The following is a 23,606-nucleotide window of genomic DNA, read 5'->3' on the forward strand; positions in this document are numbered from 1 at the left end:
TTATATTTTGCCTAAACTTGGATTGACTCGAGTCTATTCCAAAGAAAATTGATAGTTGGAGGACGTGATTGGGCTCAAAGAGAGAATTTTGTTTAGCCTAAGTGTCTTCAACAAGTCCATTTTGTGCTTGAAAACCGTTTCCCCCCTTGGGGGCTCCTCCCCCTTTGGGGGGCTCCTCCTCCTCTAGGGAGGCTTCCTTGCTTGTTTGATTGGCTTTTCTTTCATAATAGGTGAGTTCTTCTCCACAATAGGTGGATCTCTTACCCAAATAAGTGGGTTATTTTCCTGATTTTGTTCAGGCCTTTTTCCTGATTTTGTTCAGGCCTTTTTCCCTTCCTTTGGCCACTTGTACCACCGCCGCCTCACCCACCATGGCCGCCTCCGCCTCCTTCATCTGCCACCGGGAACCTTGAAGCAGATCCAGTGGTGTGATGTCGCAGCCATCTCCTCGCTGTTAGCATCACCGTTTCATGGGTCTTCACCTATTTCCAGATCTGAAGCTTTCAAAACCCAGCGTCCATCTCTGTAGTGCTCTGGTTTCTAAAGGGTAGCTTTCCATCTCTGCAGTGCTCTGGTCTCTAAAGGTGATATCTTTGGTTGCTCTGACTTGGAAAGGCAGTGGGGGGTTAAGTTGACTGTGGTTCTATCTGTGTTGATTCCCCAAAGCTGCCTATCATCTTGCCTTAGCTCAGGGTCTCCGCACTCATCGTTAGCCCTGTTGCATCTGCACTGTGTCTGCTTCCCCTTTCCCCCCTTAGCTTTATGCTGCTGCATGTTTTGAATCTACAAAAGTCTTCTTTTCCTTTCTCAGAGCTACTGGTTTGTCCCTCGTTGGTGCTTCTAAAGTCAAGAGTTGGACTTCCTGAATGTCGCACAGCTAGCAACTCCGACAGAGTCGATGAGTTGTTCTAAGGGGAGTGCTGCTTAAAGTTGAGATTACAAGTTTTTACACTCTGAAGACAATTAGTATCTGTTGATTTGGGGGTTTAGAGGCTTTTGTACGGGTTTTAGGGTTTTACATCATGGTTTCAGCTGGTTGTTTCAGCTCTATTTGAGTGTGCATACTTGTTCTTAATTTGTATATGCGTGTGTATTGTGTATCGCTCTTTGAGATTTACTCTCACATGTTGTAAGTGCCGTTTGGTAATCCTTGGGCTTTTATTCAAAACATCTTTGACCAAAAAAAAAAAAGAAAATTGATAGTTTTATGTCGTCTAAAAACAATTCACATGCCCAACAATGCAGAAAAAGATATTCATCCAATAGACCCAGAAACCCTGACAATTTAATCTGGGAAGGGTGATGAGAAATGGAAGCAGTTCATAATTTACATTATAGTTCCATAGCACATTTCTTTGACACGTGAATACAACAACCATTTCCAATAGACAACAAGGTTTCAAATGGTTTGCATGAACAATCAATTTCTTTTTTGGCAGAGTGATTTTCCAGAACTCCATATCTTAAAAATAAGGGGCTCACATTATTGCAGTTGACAATTCCCTCAACTTAAATCCCCTTGCTCATCTACAGAGGTTGATGCTCATTGAAGGCAATCCTGATGCCTTCAGAATATTTTTGTAAAGCTCAATTACATAAAGCCTACTAAAGAGACTTGGCCTACCAATAGCACAAAAGGCAAGTTTTTGTAAAGATATTTGAAAGTCTTCTCGTTTTCAAAAATAAAATCTTCTAATGTCCATAATTAACTTATCACAAACCCCTTCATTTTTAGCCAAAAATAGTTCAGCAGCCTCTCTACTACTAAAAGTTTCCCCTTCAATCAAGTAGCTCCCCTCATCTTTTATAATGATTCCATGGTCACAAGCCAAATCAAAGACCTCAGATTCATGGCAAAAGCCTCTTCCAAACTTGATACCCAGCTCAGCCTTTTTCATTGTCGCCGGTGCTAGTTTATTCTTTACCACTTGCACACAGATCTGAGTACCCTCTACCTGAAGCTCCAGATGTCAAGAGAAAATAATTAAAACAAGAAGAAAATAATTGGTGCTGTGCTCAGAAAGGGAGGAAGAAATCGGGCAACTTTGCACGCAGGGACAGAACTAGGTGTTAGAAAATGGGGGAATCGATCCGCCAAGAGAAAAACATTTCTTAATAGAAGAGCATTCAAATGTTTTGATGTATTAAATTTTCGCCCTCTTACTAAAATTTTCTGGTTCCGTCCCTGTTTGCACGTTACTGATCAGCAATAGCATTGAAAAGTAACACAATAAAGGTGGCAGGGCCGATTGAGAGGCCTTCCTCAAGAACAAGAGAATAAATTAGTTAACCGGCTAGGCATAGCCATAGGCCTAGCAATTCTTGAGAAATACGTAAGACCTCACCTTATCCTCAGTTTTGATCAATCCCAATCTTGAAAGTCTCAAACGAACAGCTGCATAGAATCTCAAAGCGTTTCCACCACAGGTGACCTCTTCCATAGATCCACGTCCGCTAAATGCTTTTGAACTAAATCTAATCTGTATACGAAAGTCAGTATTGAATGGTAAATCTCATGGTTCTTTTGGTATATATTACAAATTGAGATTCAAAAGATATGATGGACAGTTCTGCAAGTAATATGGCTTTGACCTGATTAACAAAAATGAGAATAGTTTGCGAGTGGGATAATGAATAATGAATTTTCCGTAGGGCTTGAGTCATCATTTGCGAATGTAAATCTTTTCTTGTACTAACTCCTAATTGATCAAGTTCGCATTTGGGGACAAGGGCAGCGACCTGCAATGACAAAATCATTTTATATTACATGTGAGAGTAAAACTAAAGAGAAATGTGTTAAAGTACCTTTGGAAATGCCTCATAACATCATCATTGTATCTAACAATATTTTAGAGCATCTCAAATGATAAGTTGAGTGTGTTTTCCATGTTGCATCATATTTCATTATTTTTTTTCCTCATTTAAATAGGACTTTTAGAATCTAATATTAATATAAGTAGAGGTCAGTGCTTTGTATATTGTATCACATGATCACATCAACTCAATATCCATTTCAGATCATTTGTTAATTGTAACTAAACAAAGTAACTTACACTATCAACCACAATCACATCTACAGCTCCACTTTTTGTTAACGTATCGACCATGCTCAACAAATTTTCAGCACAATCAGGATGTGGGACAAGAAGGTTTTCGGTATTTACACCAATTGATTCCACAAGTGAAAGGTCCAGTGCATTTTCTACATCAAGATATGCACAATATCCTGCCAACAGAATAAACAGAAGTTATTAATTGACAGGAGACAATGCGAAAAACAACATATTGTCCAACAGAAACAGGGCAAAAGGTCAATAGTACTAAGCATCTTGCATGTGTAAACTGACGAGTAGATTCACAAATTTCATTCTTTTTTTTTTCTGACAAAACTAAGTCAAAAGAAATCACTTTTACACGTTAGACACAAACAGCTTAATGCATTCCAGGCATGTTCACAAACTGGTATTGTTATGAAGAACAAATTCAACAAATTATACAAGCAACCATCATCACCAAGAAACCAATCTACTTCCTAGTGAAGGAGATATTTTAAACTGCGTCCAATTTGTTTTACATATTTGAACAAATCTTTCTTGGAGATCCTACCTCCAGATTACTTTATTAGTTTAAAATTCAAACAAATTATTTTTGTCCTAGTTCCTTTTCACTTGTTAGAAACCATGGAATAATATTATGAAGAAACTAATATAGTGGTTTACAAAACAATAAGAGAGCTCAGGAGGAGTTTCTCTGCAATTTGAGCCCTTAACATGTACATTTACCATTTAAAGGAAACATACCCATGCAAAAGAAATTCTTATTACATGCTTGAGGAATCAAATGTTCAACCAAGCATTTAATAAGTTGCTTTGAGTGTGTGTGTAATGAACAGAACAATGGCTATGGAATATATTGAAACTCAGGATAAACCAGGGTGAAAGTAGCTCCGTATATATGTTTTGATATGTGCCTTTCTTAAGCATCTATACAGTGTAAGTAAAATCATATTTCCCCATAGCTAGCTCCGGCAGTTCATTATTTTTGCTTGGCTAAGATTTAGTTACAATCCCATAATAACATCAGTACTCAACTCATAAGAAACTTGAAAACATTCAGGTTTCAGAAATTTCATTAATAGAGTTAATTACTTTTATATTATTGAAGTACAAATTCAGAAATTCTTTATCTGCACGAAGTGCATTTTGAAAACTTAAATACCAGAAGTCTGATATGTACCTCCAAGCTTTTGAGCTTCCTTAATAATCTGAAGTGCAAGTGTTGTCTTACCAGCTGCTTCTCGTCCATAAATTTCTATAATCCTGCCCTAACAAGTTTAAATGTAATACCATATTAAGGAAATTCGTGAATATGATATAAAAATTCTAAGCTACGAAGAATTATCATTTCAAGTACCCATCTGGAAATAGTTGACTAACCAAAAACCAGATTACTGATAGTTGGCAAAGCATTTAAATCACATATATTACCCAATGGTTATTTTTCATTTTTATGAGCATTATCTAGTGGTTATGATCTGTGGGGAAGAGAGCCGAAGAGTATATCAAAAAGGAAGAGAACGGAAGCTGTTAGAAAACCTTAGCTATCGCTGGAGACCACTGTCAAGTTCATGTGGTTTGCTGCTGGGTTAAGAAACTGATTAGTTCAAATACTGGATAAATTCCTTTTGGCTGCAAAAGATTCAAATTCTGAATCTTAAAGCATTTCAAGAGAAGAATGCAAAGGAAAGAGGAAAGAAGGGGAGGGGGGGGGGGGGGGGGAAGGGAACCTTACAAGAGCTGGGGAAGAAAAAACTAAAAGGAACCCCACTTGTACAACTGTCCTAAATATGAAGAGCATCAAAGGGCTTACAATCATGTTCATTCTATTCAAGTAGAAAATACCTCCATCCAGGATACAATATAAAGGATGATAAGTTTACCATAACTTCATAACTAACAATGCAAAGAGAAGACATTGTGAGCTTTAATCTTTTCAGATTAACAGTGTGATGACATTAATCTGCAAAGGGAAACAGGATGAAGAAAAGGACCGCAAGGAAGGCTAGTTCTGTCAACATTTGGGATTGCTATAGCCCTTGTTTGAAATTCTTAGAACTCGGGCTAGGTCTAACTTCACCCCAAAAGCTATCTTAAGGGTGAGGGTTTCTCTACCCTTTATCAGGACTTAATTGGCCATATCTCCGGTCAATGTGAGACTTCTCAACATACCTCCCTCACGCCCAGAGCTGGACATCTTAAGCCTGAAGTTTGCAGGACTGGACATCTGCGGTGGCTCGTTTATGGGTGGCCCAATAAACCAATCCAGGATAGGCTTTGATACTATGGAATGAACCGACTATCCCAAAAGCTTATGCTATTGGGTGAAGACACATAAATGGTTTTATATATTCATGCCTATTGGTATCTGAACTTAACCTGAATTGTTTTCCTGTTAAGGCCCTACAACAATATGTAAAGCATTTCTCTACTAGGTGGGGTTGGCTAAATAGATCAAACGCCACCATAACTTGCTCTCATAAATCATGCTTAATGACAGACTATTTAAATACAATTTTGGGATATGGTTTTCTGTGGTCTCCCACTACCATTGAATACTAAACTATCCTTCACGTAATCCACTCTCCTCACTAGTGCCTCACTGCCTCTATGAGTCTTCTCCGCACATCCCAAACCACCTAAGGCAAGACTCTACCCTCTTTTCCACAATAAGAGCCACCCAACTTTCTCTGTAATGCTTTTGCTAAGAATTATTTTAAGGCTTCACTGTCATATCAACATAAACTAGTAAATCTAGAGCATTAGAGGCCATAACCATCAGAAAAAAAGCAAATAAATGCGCTACACAATTTTACTGAGGTCATCAACCAGCACACTGTGAGCACAAAGATACATATCCTAAATCTTTGTGCAACACAGTTTCTTACACCAAACAACCATATAAGGGTTAGATGCACTAGTCCTATTGTCACCTTTGGTAATCCTCCAATTCCAAGAGCTAGGTCAAGCTTCAATGAGCCTGTAGATACCACACGAGCCTGGCGTACACCAAAAAACTTCTGCGGAGATAACATTGACTCCCTGCTAAACTCACTAGCTAGCTGTGAGACAGCCAAGCAAAGTGTTTTCTTTCTCTCTGCAGCTTTGACATCATCATAGAGCTCATCACATTCTAAATCTGAAGCTTCAGCTGAAACTAGAAAATGATTCTAATGTTAATAAAATATCGCTTATGATTATTTTGAAAATATAAGCACATAATGTTTTCAAACATCAAGGAAGAAAGACAGATACATTCATATAGGCATCATGTACACCTAGTCACCTACACAGATGCATATAGAAAAAAGAAAGAGAATGGTGCCAACAGAAGAAAGAAAGTAAGCGTTCAGGCCAAATAGACACACATACACATGTACTTTAGCAGACAAGGCAACTAATACCTGCAGAAGAAAGCAAGCGGGCGTTCAGACGAATCCTGGTCACAATTTCTCCAATTCTGTTCTGGTAAACAAAAACACAATTTATAATACACGGAGATGAAAATTATTTATAAAATACTCATTTAGGAGCAAATGGAAACGTAAGATGGTACAAAGAGACAGAAATGAAAATAAAAAGACTTGCTCATATATGTTGTTTGTGGAACAGAAACCAAATGCATATCTATACAAAACTGCAAAATTTAGGTGCCATCGTAATAACAATTCCCCCAATGTGTGTTGAGGGTAGTGGTTGATTAAAATTCATCCTCTTTGCTGTTAAATTGTTCAGCCACTTCCACTTTCTCGAATACATAGCCTGGTTCTTTTGGTGAAGACTAGGTTTGCCCTAGGGCCTTGGACCTTGCTTTTGATAGAGAGCCAAACTTTTATGGCAATGTACAATCTATGCTACTACTTAGTGCATTCGGTTGGATTCTAGCACTCATATTTGTCAGGAGTTTCATAGGCTCAACAGGTGAATTGAGATAAGATTAGGTAATTGGCTTCTATTTGATGTAAACACCTGATCTTTTCTAAGATGCTTGGTTACCTTATCAGATACACAAACAAATTAGAGAACTTTGCTCCATGGGATCAATAAAACTGAGCAAATACCAAAACATCTTACTCATGGTGGTAGTGCTACAGAAACAGAATACACATTGACCATCATGCTATAGTCAACTAATCACAATGTGGACCTTCATGCATACTTGCTCAATAACAGTAAGTCTTGCTTCATTAAAGAAACCCATTACTAACTTTTTGAAAGGACACCTAAACCCAAATCAAAAATTCACATCACACTTGAATGAAAAACAATGCCTTGCTTACAAGCTACAATTAACAAACATTAGAGGATCTCATCTCATTTCCATTCAACTATCAAATTAAACCCACAAATTTGCTCTGTGGGGTGCATAATTACAGTTCAACTTAATCTTCTAATTTTATACACACATGTTAAAGTAAAAAAATAAAACTTCAAATAAGAACAATGAAAAGAGTAGAGAGAGAGACCTGATGCGAGTGGCAGAGAAGAGAGGATGAGAGAAAAGGCCTTAAAAATCGCATTTTGATAGAAGGGGTAGTCTTTCCTTGTTCTTTGGCACACACCCACTTCACTTCACAGTCATGTGCATGATTTGAGAGAACCCAAAACTGAAGTAGAAAAGAGAAGCATCGAAGACAACAATGGAAGTGGTTTTTGGCTTTGGCTTTGGCCTCAGAAGTTGAAGTGAAGTGAGGTAGCGAGTAGCGACAGCAACCTCGGCCAACAGGGGAACAGGCTGCTTACACGGGTGAACTGAGTTAGGCTTTGTTCGCTATGGAGATGAAAATGGGGGAAAGAGTTTGAGAAGTGGAAGAAATTTAAGACCCTATTTTAGATTTTTAAAATATTTATTTTTAATTTATGTAAAAAAGAGAATTTTTGTCCCCTTTGGAGATTGTTATATCTTCTCTAGACCTAATATGATAACTTTAATTGCTACTTCTTGTGTGATCCACTCATCTGTAGATGTTCTACGACAAATGATACGTAGTGTTTGATTTCGCATTCGTTATTAAAATCTAAACTTAAGAAAGTTCAATTAATCAAATTGTTTGTCATTGTTGGCGATAATGTTGAATGAGAAAGCTTTTAAATGTCTTCACTATACTTCTTGTTTTGGTCAAATACTTTGATTGTTGTTGTTCTTTGGTTTGATGCTCATTGTGAATCGAACTAGTAATTAGTTATGAGTTACTAAATACTTCATCTATTTTCACCTCATCTCTTTTGACAAGTTCAGTCAAGCGATAAGAGGTTTGTACTTGGTCTAATTGTTGCTTTATCTGAACTCAAACTTGTGAGATTGCCCAATGAGGAAATCACTGGTCCATCTAGGGTTATGCTCGCTTTGTTACCTTTTAGGTTGGAGGCACCGTCCATGTACAATGTCCACTTATCAGATTGGCTAGAGATCCTCTTGGTGTACAAAGTCAACCAATACATGTGGTTTAGTGGTCTTCGTATATCGTATGGTATGTCAGATTCTTATAATACGACTGCACAATTAATCATTTTTCTTGCCAACTCTAACCATTTCAGAATCTCCCTAATAATTTGGTCAATTTTCACAATTGTGTTTTGAATCTGAAACTAAAGGTATGTTTGTCTCACTTCTATAACTAGGGTTATGGCTATTTTCTGAATCTATTGGTATCTCAATTATAGTCCTTTGAGAGTGAAGCTCACAAGATAAATTGGTTATGAAATATTTCTTCTAGGACTAGAGTTGAGCTTATTATTGCATTACTGATCAATGTGTACAACAACAAGTTTTACCCTAGTTCGAGACACTCAAGGATAGGTAGAATGACCAAATATTGTTAGATATCTTCAAATGCTCTCTAGAATTCCTTTAACCATTCAAGCTTCCCTTTATATTTTATGCATTGAAGCAATGGTCTTATCTTGTTGCTTGATTTGGATAAAATATGGACATGTGGACATGGAAATTATCCTTCTGACCGGTCTTTGGAGTTTGGACTTTCTTAGTTGCTATCAAACTCTTTTTGTTAATAGTCGTCTAGCATTTTTTCAAAATTTCCCAAACCCTCAATCTTATGAGAGGAATCTATAAACTTCCCACAATAGATAAAGAGCATTCTTAGATATGAGCGCAAGACAGGACACATGAGGCCCTCAACCTGTGAGGACGTGCTAGTTAACTTGAAACTCATAATCAATTGTACTAATCCGCCTGAATTTATTCAACAAGCAAATAAATTGTACAAAATAATTAAATTATAAACCAGCTGGATATTATTTGCTTTTAGAGCCCCCTCAGCATTCTTGTGCTGCCATCATCACTTTGATCCAAGAGCAACTGAGCAGAGATTGACAAGTCAAAGTAACCCATATTTGGCGCGAGGGCAACAGACTCACTAACTGCCTGGCCAATTTAGGTCACGTGGAACCCCAGGAACTTATTCTCCTAGGGCAACCGCCAGCTGAGTGTTCTAGCCACCTCTTCTATGATGTTTGCGGGACTTCTTTCCCTAGAGGCTTTATTGGCTGGTTTTGGGCTAAAGCCCGCCTTGTAACCAAAAAAAAAAAAAGAAATTTGCCTGAAGAGCTAGGGGACATATGGGTTGGAGAGAGAAAGTCAAGAGATCGATCCCTAACGAGTGCAATTTATCTTTCCGATGTACCAAAAAAGAAATTTGCCTGACTAGTAAGTACATATCAATTTTATGAAAAAATAAAAAAAGATAAATTGTCCAATTTAATATTAATATTTTTTGAATAAAGTAATATTAATATTTTAGACAACACAAGTGGTCAAGAGGAGTTGGTGAGTGGAGGAGCCGACGACGACGGGTCATTCCCGCAACGATCTTTCACATCTCTCAAATTCAACTTTACGGTGCGCCAAATCGAACGACTGTTGAATCTCCGATCCGATGAGATCAGGCATGGCGGCGGCGATCTCTCACCCTCACCTCTGCTGCCTTCATCGCAGCCCCTACCTCCGGAGTCGCTCCCTCACCTACACTCCCCTTCGCTCCAAGGTCTCAATTTTCCCCTAATTGCCTCAACTAGTGCTTTCTGAATTTGTTGCTTTTACTTCTACATGAACTCAAATCAAAATGCCTGTTCATACAATCCCTTTTTTTCATTAACATGATGTGGATTTTACTTATTTATAGCTTAAGGGTGTGTTTGAGTTAACAACTTAATTGAGCGCTTTGTCATAAGCACTTATTGAGAAGCTTGATTGATAAACTTTTTGAAACAAGATGAAATAGACTTATAAGTAGGTATAATTGCTTATTCGTAAGCTAATATGAAAATTAAAACACCTTGATTAAGTGCTTATCCCATAATTCGTCAGCTTATTGAAACAACATTAAATAACTTATAGGTAGGTGTACTTGCTCGTAAGTTATTATGAGCAGCTTATGACAATTTAAACAGCTTATTGGTAGGTTATAATCTATTTTTCATAAGTTTATCCTGACACTTGCATGAGTGCTTACAACATCAAATAGGCTCAGGGTTGTCAATAGCGCGTTATAGTGATGTAGCGGCACATAGTGGCCCTTGGCCGCTCCTAGTTGCTGCGTAGCGGTGCGGTTAAGTGTAGCGGCTGTTTTGGCCACTAAAGCGGAGGAAATAGCAGGCATAGTGGCGCTATTTGGCCGGTATTTGATGGAACTGATATAAACCCACATAAAGTTCATGTAGGGCATTTTGGGGAGGTATTTCAAGGTTTTTGCTTCGGAAACATACTGAAAATAGTCTAGTTTAAGGAGGATGAGGAGGAAGTGATATAAAACTTTCATGTCTTTTGGCAGTTTGGTTTAGGATTTAGAGACTTAAACTTCTTGGTTACCTTGACTTTTGTTGGTACTAGTATGTTTTGTTTAAGACACCTATGACTTTTTTAATGTTAATTATGAGCGCCATGAATTTTGAGTATTTTTTTATCATTTACATGTATCTAGTTATATTATATACAATATACAAAAATTCAGCATAGCGGCCATCTTGCTATGCACAATACTGCAATAGCATTTTTGTGGTCAGCCGCTGTTCGAGATTGACAACACTGTTCCAAACACTACCTTATTCCCTTTTGATCGTTAATCTGTGCCTGGTGTGCTATCTCACTTTTCTTCTACTGTTCACTTGCTTGATGCTAAGCAGCGGTGCACTTCATATTTATCTTTTGAATTTGGCATGTATAGCTGCTTGTAGGTAGGAATTTTTCTCCGCAGGTACTGGTAATGAATAAATGCTGTATCTGCATCTGATTATAACGAGCATGAAGAACAGGGCGCTGAAAGTGTAGATGATGAAGTTGCCATTAATGACGTGATGAACACGAAATAGTTTGATTTTAGTATATTGGCATGTTTCTGTGCCGTTAAAGTCATGTCAAATTATATGCTTGCATATGTCACTTTTAGATTGCAATGCATAGTGCAAGACATGATAAACAGGCTTGCATGACAACATAATTAATGTGTTTTTGTTAAGTGAAAGTTTTCTAGAGAAATTATTTGATATTGATACTAAACAGGAAGCATATCTCATATAGTTATCAGTTGTTATGAGTCTGGAGAGGCAGGGCGCAGATACTGCTGGTTCTGACGCCAAAAATAGCCTGAGTTATGCAGCTGATATGACAAAATTGCATGTAGAAGAAAAACAGGAGCCATATTCAAAAAAGGACAACCATGATGCTGAAAAAGCAGGGCTTGCAGAGGAAGGTGTTGCTCAACAACAGAAAAAAACTGCTAAAATTCATGATTTTTGTTTAGGCATTCCCTTCGGTAAGTGTTCCATGTTTAGATAATTTGCATGGTATGTGACTTTCCTGTTAAGTCATAATGCATTTCGCTTTTGGGTTGGTGGATTAAAGTTTGGTTCAATAGCATTTTTAATCTCTATCTCTGTCAACATTAACAATCAAAAGTCAAAACCCTTTCCTCACAGGTGGGATTAGGTACATAGATCAAACAATGTTATAATGTCTTACTATAAATCATGTCTAGTCATGATAGACCATTTTAACCTAAATACTTCAATAGTAAACACTTCTTAATGTTGTTAAATCTAGGTAAGGTGAGATTGAATCTAAGTGAAAGGGAAAAGGAAATGATTATTCTTTTTGTTCAAAGGATGTTGTAAATTATGTGAAAGATCTTTGAATAGCACAGTAATTCGATTTATCTTCAAAAAGGCTTTATGAAGGCAAGTGTTAGATTATGGCTTATTAACCTTTCTACATCTATCTCGTGGTTTTAATATCAAATGTTAGGCTGAACAGGATATAGAAATTGTGGATGGCATTTTGATTGTAACATCAATAATAGGGAAATATGGTACTTTATTTCAGTATAAAAAATGATAATTTGTCCTACTAGGAAATTTACCCTTTCTTTAAAGACTTGATCTGTAATCTTTTCTCCTGATTGTAGGTGGGTTTGTTTTAGCTGGAGGGATTATTGGATTCCTTTTTTCACGGAGTCCTGCAACACTGAGCAATGGTGTGCTCTATGGGGGTGCTTTACTATTCCTCAGCACGTTTAGCTTGAAGGTCTGGAAGCAAGGAAAATCAAGTTTACCATTTATTCTAGGACAAGCAGGTATATGATTTCATCAAAATTAAGACATATTGGTCTTCAAATTAAAAGGAAAGATACAATGCTGCAGCATGATGTTAATTGGATTTTGGATAATTGTTGTTTAATCTCTCAATTTGTTTCCTTAATTTGCAGCATTATCTGGGATCCTTATTTGGAAAAACTTTCAGAGCTACTCATTGGTATTACATCTATTTTTACGAAGACTGTCCCTACATTGTGCCCCATTTCATTGCAATAGTTAATTAGTTATACTTACATGCTTTTCTGGATGCAGGCAAAGAAATTATTTCCAACTGGCTTCACTGCTATTATAAGGTATCTCAATCTGTGGCTTCTTACGTGTTAATTATTTTTGTTGGTGAAATATCTTATTCTTCTTTTAGCCTATTGGTTGCAAGATTGTCCTGACTTTGGTCTGACTGAATTTTATTTGCAGTTCTGCAATGCTCTGCTTTTATTTATATGTTCTTATCTCTGGAGGAAACCCCCCACCTAAGAAATTGAAGCCTTCTGCCAGCGTTGCATGATGAGATAATCAAGGTCATGTTGGCCTATAGAATATGGAAGATGTAATTTTATACTTTTCTGTGAATTTAAATAAGGTTTTAAGTTAATTTGGCCATGCCACTATGGTGAAAGTAGGTCATCAAAGAGGTGCCAATGTGATTTTTGCATTAGATTATTCCTAGGCATTTATTGAATTTTATACTAGCTATGTGAAATTTAATGGAAAAGCTCATTTTGCTTGTTACAGCTACCTAGTTTCAATACTGCTGACTACATGGCGCATGTATTTAAATTTGAGGATATAATTTCGTTCCAAGAACACATGGTTTGTGACATTCATTTACTATGATAGTTCCAAATTTGAGTTTTTTGTTTTTTATCTTTTTATGCGGAACACATTTTCATAATCATATGCTAATTACCAATTGTCTACTAGTAAGTATTTTGCTACCGAGATTGTTTAGGTTTAAACTATGATGAGGGGAGGCTCTTAAGTATTTTTCACAAGATCATCAAGGTCAATACTTCCATGTATCAAATATCACACCAATACAAGTATTTGAGGAGCATGCTTCACTAGAGAGAACTTGGCTTCATGAATTCTTACATCTCCAAAAAATTCTCAATTGTTTATAAGGTTAATTATTTATCTTTTTCTCCTTTTCAGCTCTATCTTGTATCAACAAAAAATTATTCATTGGGTGTTAAAAAAATAAAATTCAATATGAAACGGGTGTGCGTAATAATTTTTAATTTTTTAGCCTATAAGCAAATATGCCTAACAGAATCCTAAGCTACAATGGGTTTATTTTTTTGTCAGCAAACCATAATGGGTTGAGAAACCAGCTTGTATATGCCAAACCAACAGCATAAATGCACATCGAGCCCATGAAAAACCACCACAAAATATGGGAGTGGTATAGTGTACTGTCTGTTCATCTTTTTCACATGTAATTATGTCATTAGGTAGGCCCATTAGAGTCAAAATTTGCATATCTAGGTCACCTCAATTCTCCAAGTATGGGATGAAATTTTGCATACATTTTAATCGCCTCATTACCAAATTAAGCACAACCATCGACGGTGGTATATATGAACAATCTGGTCCCTATCAATTGGGGAATGCTTTATAAGTGTCTTGTTTTGAGCTAACACAAGTAAAAAACATATATCTGCTGTCTGCATAAGCTAGCATGTCATTGTCACCTATATATGCCTAACCAATCTTTGGGGATGGTAAAGAAAAGTTGGTGATAGGGATTCCATAATGGGCATGAACTGACCTTCAAGTGGTGAATATGGGTGGTGAATATGTGTGTTTTCCTAATGAAGTGGACCACATGGTCATTTAGGCACAGACATACACGTTTTTTTTCTCTGGTTGGAGGTTTAAATAAGTGGCTCATGCACCCTTCCCATTTTTCATGTTCTAGGTTTTTATCTTGCTGCAGTAGGTTACATGCCTTTTTTCTAAAAAAGAAAGAAAGTTCATCCATGAACCAAAGTTTTATTAAAAAAGTGTGTGTGCTTTGCGTGACAGTCTCTCCCTTATCTGGACACGGGTCTATATATCGAAACATTTTATGTGACACTGCTTGCGCATATTTAATTTCCTCCCTTAAGGATCTGGAATGTGAGATTTCTCCTAGTGCTTAATGACATTAATCAACTGCTTGGGAAGAATTGGAATATTAGTCTTAAGCTGGTGCAACGAGATTGCAATGCTCTTGCAGGTTATCTGGTTAGATTGGGTGCTCGTGTGCCTTCTCCTCGTATTCGTTTCATAGGTGTTCACCAGCCTGACTTGTAGACTTGTTTTACTCTTTGTCTGTACCTTAGTTTCCCTTTGTTTTACATTATTTTCCAAAGAAAAAATATATCAAAAAGTAACATGTAAATCGTTACAAACCTTTTTTAATTACATTTTGGTCCCTTTAGTTTGGACTATTTGTGATTTTAGTCCACCTATTTTTCTTAGTAGATTTAGTCTCTCAACTTTTTAATTGTTGCAAATTAAGTCCTCTTACCATTATCATTCTACTTTAAAATCTTCAATTCTCATTTTGTAAAAATGTTTTCACAAATTAATTTAATTTATTCATTCTAGACGTTATTCTCATCAAACCTCACTAATCAAAATATTAAATTTCATTCAAAAATTAAAAATCTCAATTTTCCACCTCTTGAACCATAATATATTCTAAAAAATCTATAAATTGGTTAAAATGTTTCCAATTTTTTCTTACTTTTAACTTTTAGAAATGTTTTTTAGAGTCAAAGCAATGTTTAATTAATTGATAAGAACTTGAGAACAAAACTTTCTCAAATGAGCGAGTTGGAAAGATCAAACCAAACCCAGAAAGCCCAATAACTAGATACAACAACCCACCAAATAAACTTAATAAATAATAATGCGAATTTTAAAAATATTATTTATGTGATAAAAAAATGAATATCCCCTATACACGAGTCACAATACTAGTTGTATCATATATCAAATCCATCATAAAACCTAATATTATTGAAAAGAAAATGATCAGATTTAATGATTTTATGCATATGAAAATTGAGAGAGACCAATTTTTCTTAATTTTAAAAGTTGATGAACTTGATTAGCTTGAAAAAAAGAGACTAAAATAACAAATAAGAAAGATTGAGAGGATTAGAATGCAATTATATATATTTGCTGGTGTGCTTCTGAAGTCTTTTTCCCTCGTTGAATTTGAACAAAAGAAATTATTTCTTGCTAGTGTTGCATTCTTTTAATTTGAAAGCCAAGTTTGAAAGAGTCCCTCATCAAGCAATGTTATAAAAGTTGAGGCTGGGGATTTTTGCTTTCAGCTGGTCGACACTTTATAACTAGTATTTTCATGCTCGACACTGGTGACCGCTCTTGAGCATTATCTCAAGAGTCAAATTGTATAACTTCAACAAGCACAAAGACATTTTGAAATAATCTTACAATCGCAATAACATCAATCCAAAATTTTAAACTTGAATGCATGATATGTCTTTCTTCACACATCAGGCCACTCACTTCGGAGAGAAATGAAAAAATAAAATAAAAATAAAAGGTATGATAAATAATATGATGTGAAAAGAGATAAAAAAAAAATAAGTGAAAAAAAAATGAAAGAAAAAAATGAGTGAAACATTATTATAAAGATTTTCTAAATTTGATTGTAATTTTTTTTACATAATTAAACTAAGTGAAGAACTCAAATCGTAGAAAAATGGGGCCGTCGCCCCTCTTTAGAATTGTTTTCCTAATTGTTAAAATGTTAAATTTGTAAATTCTAAAATATTTTATATTAGCTCTTTTAATAAGTTATTGTTAATTTTATTTAATATGTTAAATTTTCGTCTCATTACTGATTGTTTTCCCATCGGACTTAATATTTTATTAGATGCTTGAGGTTGGAGAGAATGATTGCCATTGTTTTCTTATTTTGAGAATTTTTTTCATTATTAGAGTTAAAATAATATAATAAACCAATATTTAAATATAAAAAATATCCATATTTGTAATGATATTCAATATCAATTCAGGGCTAATTTCACCTAAACAATGTATTATAAGAAATATAAGATGTAAACAAAACGTTAACATAATATATACGGAGTACCGATTTGTAGTTCTTAACACTATTCATGGAGGAGTGGTGACCGCCTTGAGTGTTGTTCCAGCTCTTGGTGTTGCCTTTGATTCTGTTTTAGGTCTTTGGTTTGGCTTTTCTCTTTTGTTTAGAGAGGTTATTGTTGTTTATACCTTAGATGGTGGCTAGGTGATTGTGCATTCTAGGGATGTTTGAGGTTTTGGTTTGTTGTTTCCTCATTATCCTATTTGAGCTTAGCCTCTTCCTCTTTATTATATATATAATATATATATATATATATATTTGGTTTTCAAAAAAAAACACTATTCATGTTGACCCGTACAACCATATGTGCTCTAAGCAACTCTTAAGCAACTTTTGCATATATATTTTGCTCCAATCACAAGTTCTTAACTTTGAGTTCTTAGCACTATTCATCTGGTCCTACCACATCACATTATTTATACTATTTATTTTCATAAAGCAATAAAATATTTTTAAAACTCATAAAGTAATAAAGCAGTTTGGGTCCCCGTATGATAGCTCAAATGGTAGGAGTTGGAGGACATATAAGTTGGGTAGGGAGAGGTCCAAAGATCGATTCCTGACGGGTGTAATTTATATTTCCAATGTAAAAAAAAAACAATTTGGATGAGAGAAAAAATATTTTTTTATGCTAAGAACTCATAATATATGAACTAGTCCTTATTTTTAAAAACTAAGAATTTCACGTCACTCATCTCCAATGCTTAAGAACTTGGTTCTTAGTTCTTAACTTAAGAACTCACCTCTAAAAACTTTTGGTGGTGTGGTTTGTTTATGGAGAAGTGAGTTGTTGAGTTTTTCTTTTTAGGGGCTATCTTTGTTTTAGTCGGTTTTCACTTCTATGTTTGTAGGATTAATCTTCTTGAGGGAGTTGCCCTCATGATTTTTTTTCTATTAATAAAATTACTTGTTTTCAAAAAGAAAAAGAAATGAATGGTAACTCTTTGATGAAATTATTACACCACTTTTTCTTTTATTTTATTTTCACAAACTTGCATGTTTGATTACAATTTTTAAAAATTATTTTCTGTTTTTAAAAACTAAAAATTTTAAAACCTGTTTGTTTTTAAAAATTATTTTAAAAAATAGTTCTCAATTACAGTTTTTAAACTTTTCAATTTTTAACATTCAAATTACAACTTTTTATTAATGTTAAAAACATCTAATTCAAACAGTTTTATCTTGGCAAACAGTTTTCAAAATCAATTTCTAAAATCAATTTTCTAAAACTGCAATCAAACAATGTAATTTATATTCATATCCCTTTCATCTTCTTTTTTTTTATTAAATCACTCATTATATCTCGATCAATTTTTTATTTATATCTATGGTTAAATTCTATTTTGGTCCCGTATTTTATAGTGATTTTTTTAAAGTAAAAAGATATATTTATCCAAGATTGAGAGCAAGTTTCTCGGGGAGAGAAGCCAAATACAACTGATTTGCTCTTAGATAATTTTTTTGACTTTAATCTTTGCTTGAAGCTAAACTCGGAAGTGATGCTCCCATCGGTGAGCGATCATATAGCATTGTCCATGTCATTCAATGAAGCTTTAGGTGGGTGACACGTGAATATTAATAATTAAAATATTTTAATTAAAAAATAAGTGGCCGAAATTTGAAGTAAAAATGCATTATGAAAAAGTTGAACTCAAAAGAAGAAAACAAAAACTTGTACTACAAAGAATTCATATATACCATTTATAGGTTATCCTAGTTCCTAAGAATGGGATGAAATTTTGCAAACATTTTCATCTCCTCATCACCAAATTAAGCACAACCATGGATGGTGGTTTATATATATGAACAATATTGTCCCTTGTCAGTGAGAGAATGCGTTATAACTTATATAAATACATATCATGCTTTGAGATGACACCACTATCAAATGTATCATATCTGTTGTGTGCATAGCATTACCATATATTTATGTTCATTACCTATGCCTAACCCATACTTGTGGTTGATAGGGATCTCCATAATGAGCATGAGCTATCACCTTCTGGGAATTTTGGTGATCATGAATATGTGTAACTTCATGTGAACGGTAGTCCATGGACCACATGGTCATTTAGGCACGAGCACACGCGTCTTTTTCTCTCATTGGAGGTTTAAACATGCGGTTCATCCTTCACAAATCTTAAGGGAATTCCATTTTTCATGTTCTAGCATGTAATCTTTTTGTGTAGTTAGGTTAAATGCCCTTTTCTGCTTGTTCCCTCGTTGAATTTGAATGAAAGCAATTATTTATTGCCAGCCCTTGCAAACTTTTGAAAAGTCATGTATGTTTCATAAAGTCTTCTAGCTTGTTTTGACATTATTGCAAACACGCAAATGTGATTTTACTTATCTCAAAATATTGGAGAAAAGCTAGAATTTTCCACATTTAGTTCAACCACTATAAAGAATCTCTAAAATTACATCGGTTGAATTGCGGCGGTTCACTTAAACCGTCGTTTTATTTCTTACATAATACGTCGGTGATTGTGGCGGTTTTCTGTTAATTGTCATTTTATATCAAATGTCGGAAATAATTACGTCGATTGTTAGAACCGATGTTTATGTAGATTGCATCGGTCATAACGGACATAATTGACAAAACTTAACCACCACAATTAACACATTTTTTTTAGTAAACATATATATAAAAAGCAAACTTTTTAATTGTCACATTGAGTTTAACGTGAATAACACGATAAAAATTAAAACACACATCACTTATGTGGTGCCCACTAGGGTGGGGAAGTTATAAACTGGTCCACCGGTGGACCACCCAATTTGACCGGATTTTACAGGTTAGTGGGTTGGGGGTGGAGTTTTGAGTATTTTGCAAATAAGGGCTTAGTAAATACCCAAAACGGTTGTCCCCAAACACAATTAAATCCCCTTAGGTCAAATAAATCCCCTTAGGTGAATTGGATTAAATTAGCTAACATTAAATCCCCAGGCTTCCCTACTCCGTCGACATTTCCTTATCCCTCGACATTGATACACTAGCTCCAACCCTTACCTGAGTATTGTCGTCGACGTTTTCTTTCCATTACCGGTTGGTGTTGCTCTCCGACGTTTCCATCCACAGTCATCCCTCGTATACTCTTCTCCTGGACGTTTCTGTTTCGTACGACATCGATTCCGATATGTTGTGTTGTGTTATCCTTTCCGATCTCAGTCACAGGTTAGTTGAAATTGGAATTGCAGATTTAGTCGAAATCGTATTCGTATTGATGATCTGGATTTGGTTTTGGTTGAGGGGCATTTAGGGTTTAGATCTTTGAAAGGATTTTAGTATTTATGTCAGTGTGCATTCTTTGGTTTGAGTATGTTTTTAGTTTAGGGTTTGAGTTCATTAAATGGTTTAAGTATTTATTACTCTGGGTGCATAATCATAACTAGCATAGGTTGAGCATTTCTGTAGTCTTGGTTAGAGGTAATTGAAAAAATTCATGCATTGATGTCTGTGTGCACAATTTAAGGATTCATGTGTCTAATTATAATTATAGCTTTGGGTTTGACTTCATTGAAACGATTTACCCAGTTAAAAAACGGTCAGTATTTTGCTGTTGAAAGACTGTGTTTGTTTCCCTCATAAATTGTTTAAATGGACAGTGACATTTGCCTGCTGGATAGCACGAATTGATGGAAGACTCACAAATTCCTAGTTGGTGTTCAGATGAAGGTAATTTTTTATGCTCTTTGCTGTAATAAATATGATGTGGTTTTTTGTCTGAAATGAAATAAGAGGTCATCCTCCTTGCAACATTAGTGTCCAATATGAGTTCTGACTTGGATTGATGGTCTAGGGTTTTCATGCAACGATGAAGGAAAAAGCAGTGGTGTTGGTGGAATTCTTTCATCACCGACACGTAGCACATCGGACTCATTTGGTCAGGATGAAGCGGGTGAAGGTGTTGGTCTGAATAGTATGGATGATGCTGCAAATATTTTGTGGGATTCTTTGAACGAGACCGAGTTTTTGAAGTATCATTTTATTGATCGGCAAGTAGCGTATGAGTTTTACAACTTCTATGCTAGAGTGAAGGGTTTCTCAATAAGAAGAAGCAAGATTTTGAGAAACAAGAAACGTGTAATTATCAGGCAAGACTTTGTGTGTCACAAGGAAGGTTTTCGTAAAGAAAAAAACAGAAAGAGGCAAAATCGTAAACGTGAAACTAAAGTAGAGACAAGGTGTGGATACAGTGCAAGAATGAGGGTCCGGTTGTTGGCTAAAAGTGGTCGGTGGCAGGTGTCAAGATTTGTGGATGTTCACAATCATGCAATGTTACAGGGAAATCAATATTCAATGTTACCAGCACATCGTAAGTTAAAAGTAGGCGATATAGTGGAGATGAATAGTATGCGAAAAGCTGGAATTAGCACGACATACATCTACAATCTAATTGCTGACCAATCTGGTGGTTTTGATAAAACCAATTTTTTGAAGGTAGACATGTTTAATCAAATGACAAAGCAAAAACAGAAGGAACATTGTGATGCGAAGGCTGTTTTGGTGTATCTGAAGGAACTTGCTTCCGGTGATCCTGGGATGTATTGGTCACACCATGTTGATGAGGAGGGGAATTTAAAACAATTGTTTTGGGCTGACGGGATTAGCCGATTGGACTTCCAGGTGTTTGGGGAAGTTCTTGCATTTGATGCTACATACCGGAAGAATAAATATGGTTGTCCCATTGTTGTTTAAGTGGGAGTGAACCATCATTGTCAGACTATAGTGTTTGGGACAGCAGTTTTGACAAATGAAAAGGAGGAAAGCTATGTTTGGGTCCTTGAGCAATTTATGGCAGCAATGAAGGGTAAAGAACCTACTACAGTCATCACTGATGGTGCCCCTGCAATGAGAAATGCAATTACTCGAATATTACCTAAAGCTCATCATCGTTTGTGTGCGTGGCATCTCTTACAAAGTTCTCAAAGAAATATTGGGGATACTAATTTTGTGAAAGGTTTTAAAAGATGCATGTTGGGAAACCTTAGCGTTAACCACATAAAAACATGGTTTGAATTGGTTAGCGAGCTTAATCTTCAAGACAATGCATGGGTGCAAGGATTGTATGAGAAGAAGTTCTTTGCTGGTTTCCGAACTACATCACGCTGCGAAGGTATGCATTCACAAATTGGTCGCATTGTGCGTTCCAGGAATAGCTTACTTGAATTTGTGCAGTATTTTGAGCGCTATGTGGATTACATGCGTTGGAGAGAAGTTGATGCAGACTATAAGTCAGTGGTTGGAGATGCTACATTGCAGACAAACGTACGAGGGTTGGAACGATGTGCTGCCAATGTATACACTAGGACTGTTTTCCTCAAATTTCGACCCTAGCTACATAGTGGAAGCGTAATGAAGGTAGCAGCGATAAAGGAGACATCATCATGTGTCATATACTCGTTGTATAAGTATTGTAAACCGGGTAAGCTGTGGCATGTGGCTCATGACGAAAAACTGTCTACGTTTAGATGTTCTTGTCAGCGGATGGAGACTTTTGGGCTTCCCTGTGATCACATAATTGGTCTGCTGGTGTATCTTGACATTGACGTCATACCAGATTCTCTATTATTGCCAAGGTGGAGTAAGGCAGCAAAGGAATGTATGAAAGGGAACGGTGAATCGGCCTTAAAATTCTGGGAGTCAACAGTTTTGGCTAGGTTGGGTTCCTTGGTCATGAGAAGCAGGGAAATGTTTAACTTGGGCTGTGAATCTATGGAGGACTATTTGGATACGGTGGACGTAATGGCGAAGCATGTAGAGAAACTGAAGGCAAAAAAGATTGCTGCCAACGGAGCATGCGATGATAACGGTGACACCCCAAATGATGCGTTTAACAATGTAAAAAATCCTAATGTTATTAGGAACAAAGGAGGTGGTGGAACCCCGGGTGGGAGTGGAAACAAGGCCAAAAGAAAGTGCACTGTTTGTAAGATGGAAGGGCACAACAAAACTACCTGCAACCAGAACAAACGCCAGAAACAATCTACAATGGCCAGGCCCATTTGATTCACAAACTCAACCATCAGGAGGTGCTGTAGGTGGTCAACAATAGCAAGAAGGTGAGGTAAATAAATTTATAGTACGCAGGTATCAAGTCTGTGAGCACATAATTTCCATTGCATCAAGTATAATTGTATTGATTTATTGCAGGTTTGTCAATGGTGCATGAGGAGAATTATTATTATGTACTTGAAGCAAAGTGAATGGAGTCTCCTTACCTTACTGCATTGTAATATTTAAGATTATTTTTAGGTTATTAGTTCAGTACTGGACCTTGTAAAGACTTGTGACTAATGTAAGGTGTGTTCCGTTTGTAATATTCAGGACATATTTGCTTATGTTGTAGTGTTTAAAATACCATGGCTGTAGTAGTTGTCTCTATCTATTTGTAACAGACAATTTGTTTTTAAATTTTTCATGCTTAGTGGACGTAAAGTATCCCAAAATGGGTGAGTTGAGTGCTGTAGAGCCAAAGGCAGAAGGGAATTGTGTGGGGTTTTCGTCTGGGTTCAAATGTGAACATGTTGTGGGTTTTCTATATGACAGCATTTCATCATTATGAAACAAAGCAATCCTGCATTACTTAGGACATGATACCAAATCTTACTACAGGAATAAATATGGTGAAGGATCAATAAGCACTTCTTCTAGTTCTTCTTACGTGACCAAATAACTTGGATAGCATTTGGAGCACCCTATTTGGGTACGAATTTCGAATCTTCCATTACTAAGGATATGATACCAAGTTTTAATAGAGAAATAAAAAAGGTGAAGGAGCTATAACTACTTCTAACGTGACCCAAGAACTTGG

The 23,606-nt window shown here is 36.0% G+C and overlaps 4 protein-coding genes across 6 annotated transcripts; 3 read left to right on the forward strand and 1 right to left on the reverse strand.

The window, feature by feature from the left end:
- Nucleotides 1–1,265: 1,265 nt before the first annotated feature.
- On the reverse strand, nt 1,266–7,860 carry LOC130730131 (DNA repair protein recA homolog 2, mitochondrial). 2 transcript variants are annotated; one of them, XM_057582041.1, is made up of 8 exons: nt 7,523–7,860; nt 6,461–6,521; nt 5,990–6,207; nt 4,237–4,324; nt 3,054–3,226; nt 2,593–2,739; nt 2,346–2,480; nt 1,266–1,955 (listed from the first exon to the last, which is right to left on the reverse strand). In XM_057582041.1, exons 1-8 carry the CDS (start codon nt 7,574–7,576, stop codon nt 1,677–1,679), a joined length of 1,155 nt encoding a protein of 384 aa, XP_057438024.1. In that variant the 5' UTR covers nt 7,577–7,860; the 3' UTR covers nt 1,266–1,676. The 2 variants fall into 2 exon arrangements, with proteins under 2 accessions (XP_057438024.1, XP_057438023.1); XM_057582040.1 differs by having other exon boundaries at nt 5,990–6,213.
- Nucleotides 7,861–9,827: 1,967 nt separating this feature from the next.
- Nucleotides 9,828–13,396, forward strand: LOC130730132 (protein FATTY ACID EXPORT 1, chloroplastic). Of its 2 annotated transcripts, none has more exons than XM_057582042.1 (6): nt 9,828–10,060; nt 11,593–11,827; nt 12,476–12,643; nt 12,776–12,822; nt 12,918–12,958; nt 13,080–13,396. In XM_057582042.1, the coding sequence occupies exons 1-6, from the start codon at nt 9,953–9,955 to the stop codon at nt 13,168–13,170; spliced, it is 690 nt and encodes a 229-aa protein (XP_057438025.1). In that variant the 5' UTR covers nt 9,828–9,952; the 3' UTR covers nt 13,171–13,396. The 2 variants fall into 2 exon arrangements, with proteins under 2 accessions (XP_057438025.1, XP_057438026.1); XM_057582043.1 differs by having other exon boundaries at nt 9,921–10,060; nt 11,575–11,827.
- A 7,031-nt stretch (nt 13,397–20,427) lies between these two features.
- LOC130723584 (protein FAR1-RELATED SEQUENCE 5-like) lies at nt 20,428–21,490 on the forward strand. The gene is made up of 2 exons (XM_057574693.1): nt 20,428–20,467; nt 20,592–21,490. The coding sequence occupies exons 1-2, from the start codon at nt 20,428–20,430 to the stop codon at nt 21,488–21,490; spliced, it is 939 nt and encodes a 312-aa protein (XP_057430676.1).
- A 657-nt stretch (nt 21,491–22,147) lies between these two features.
- LOC130723595 (protein FAR1-RELATED SEQUENCE 9-like) lies at nt 22,148–22,801 on the forward strand. The gene has a single exon (XM_057574702.1). It carries the CDS (start codon nt 22,148–22,150, stop codon nt 22,799–22,801), a length of 654 nt encoding a protein of 217 aa, XP_057430685.1.
- The last annotated feature ends 805 nt before the right edge of the window (nt 22,802–23,606 follow it).

Source organism: Lotus japonicus, chromosome 1 (genome assembly GCF_012489685.1).
Source record: "Lotus japonicus ecotype B-129 chromosome 1, LjGifu_v1.2".
Taxonomy (NCBI): Eukaryota; Viridiplantae; Streptophyta; class Magnoliopsida; order Fabales; family Fabaceae; genus Lotus; species Lotus japonicus.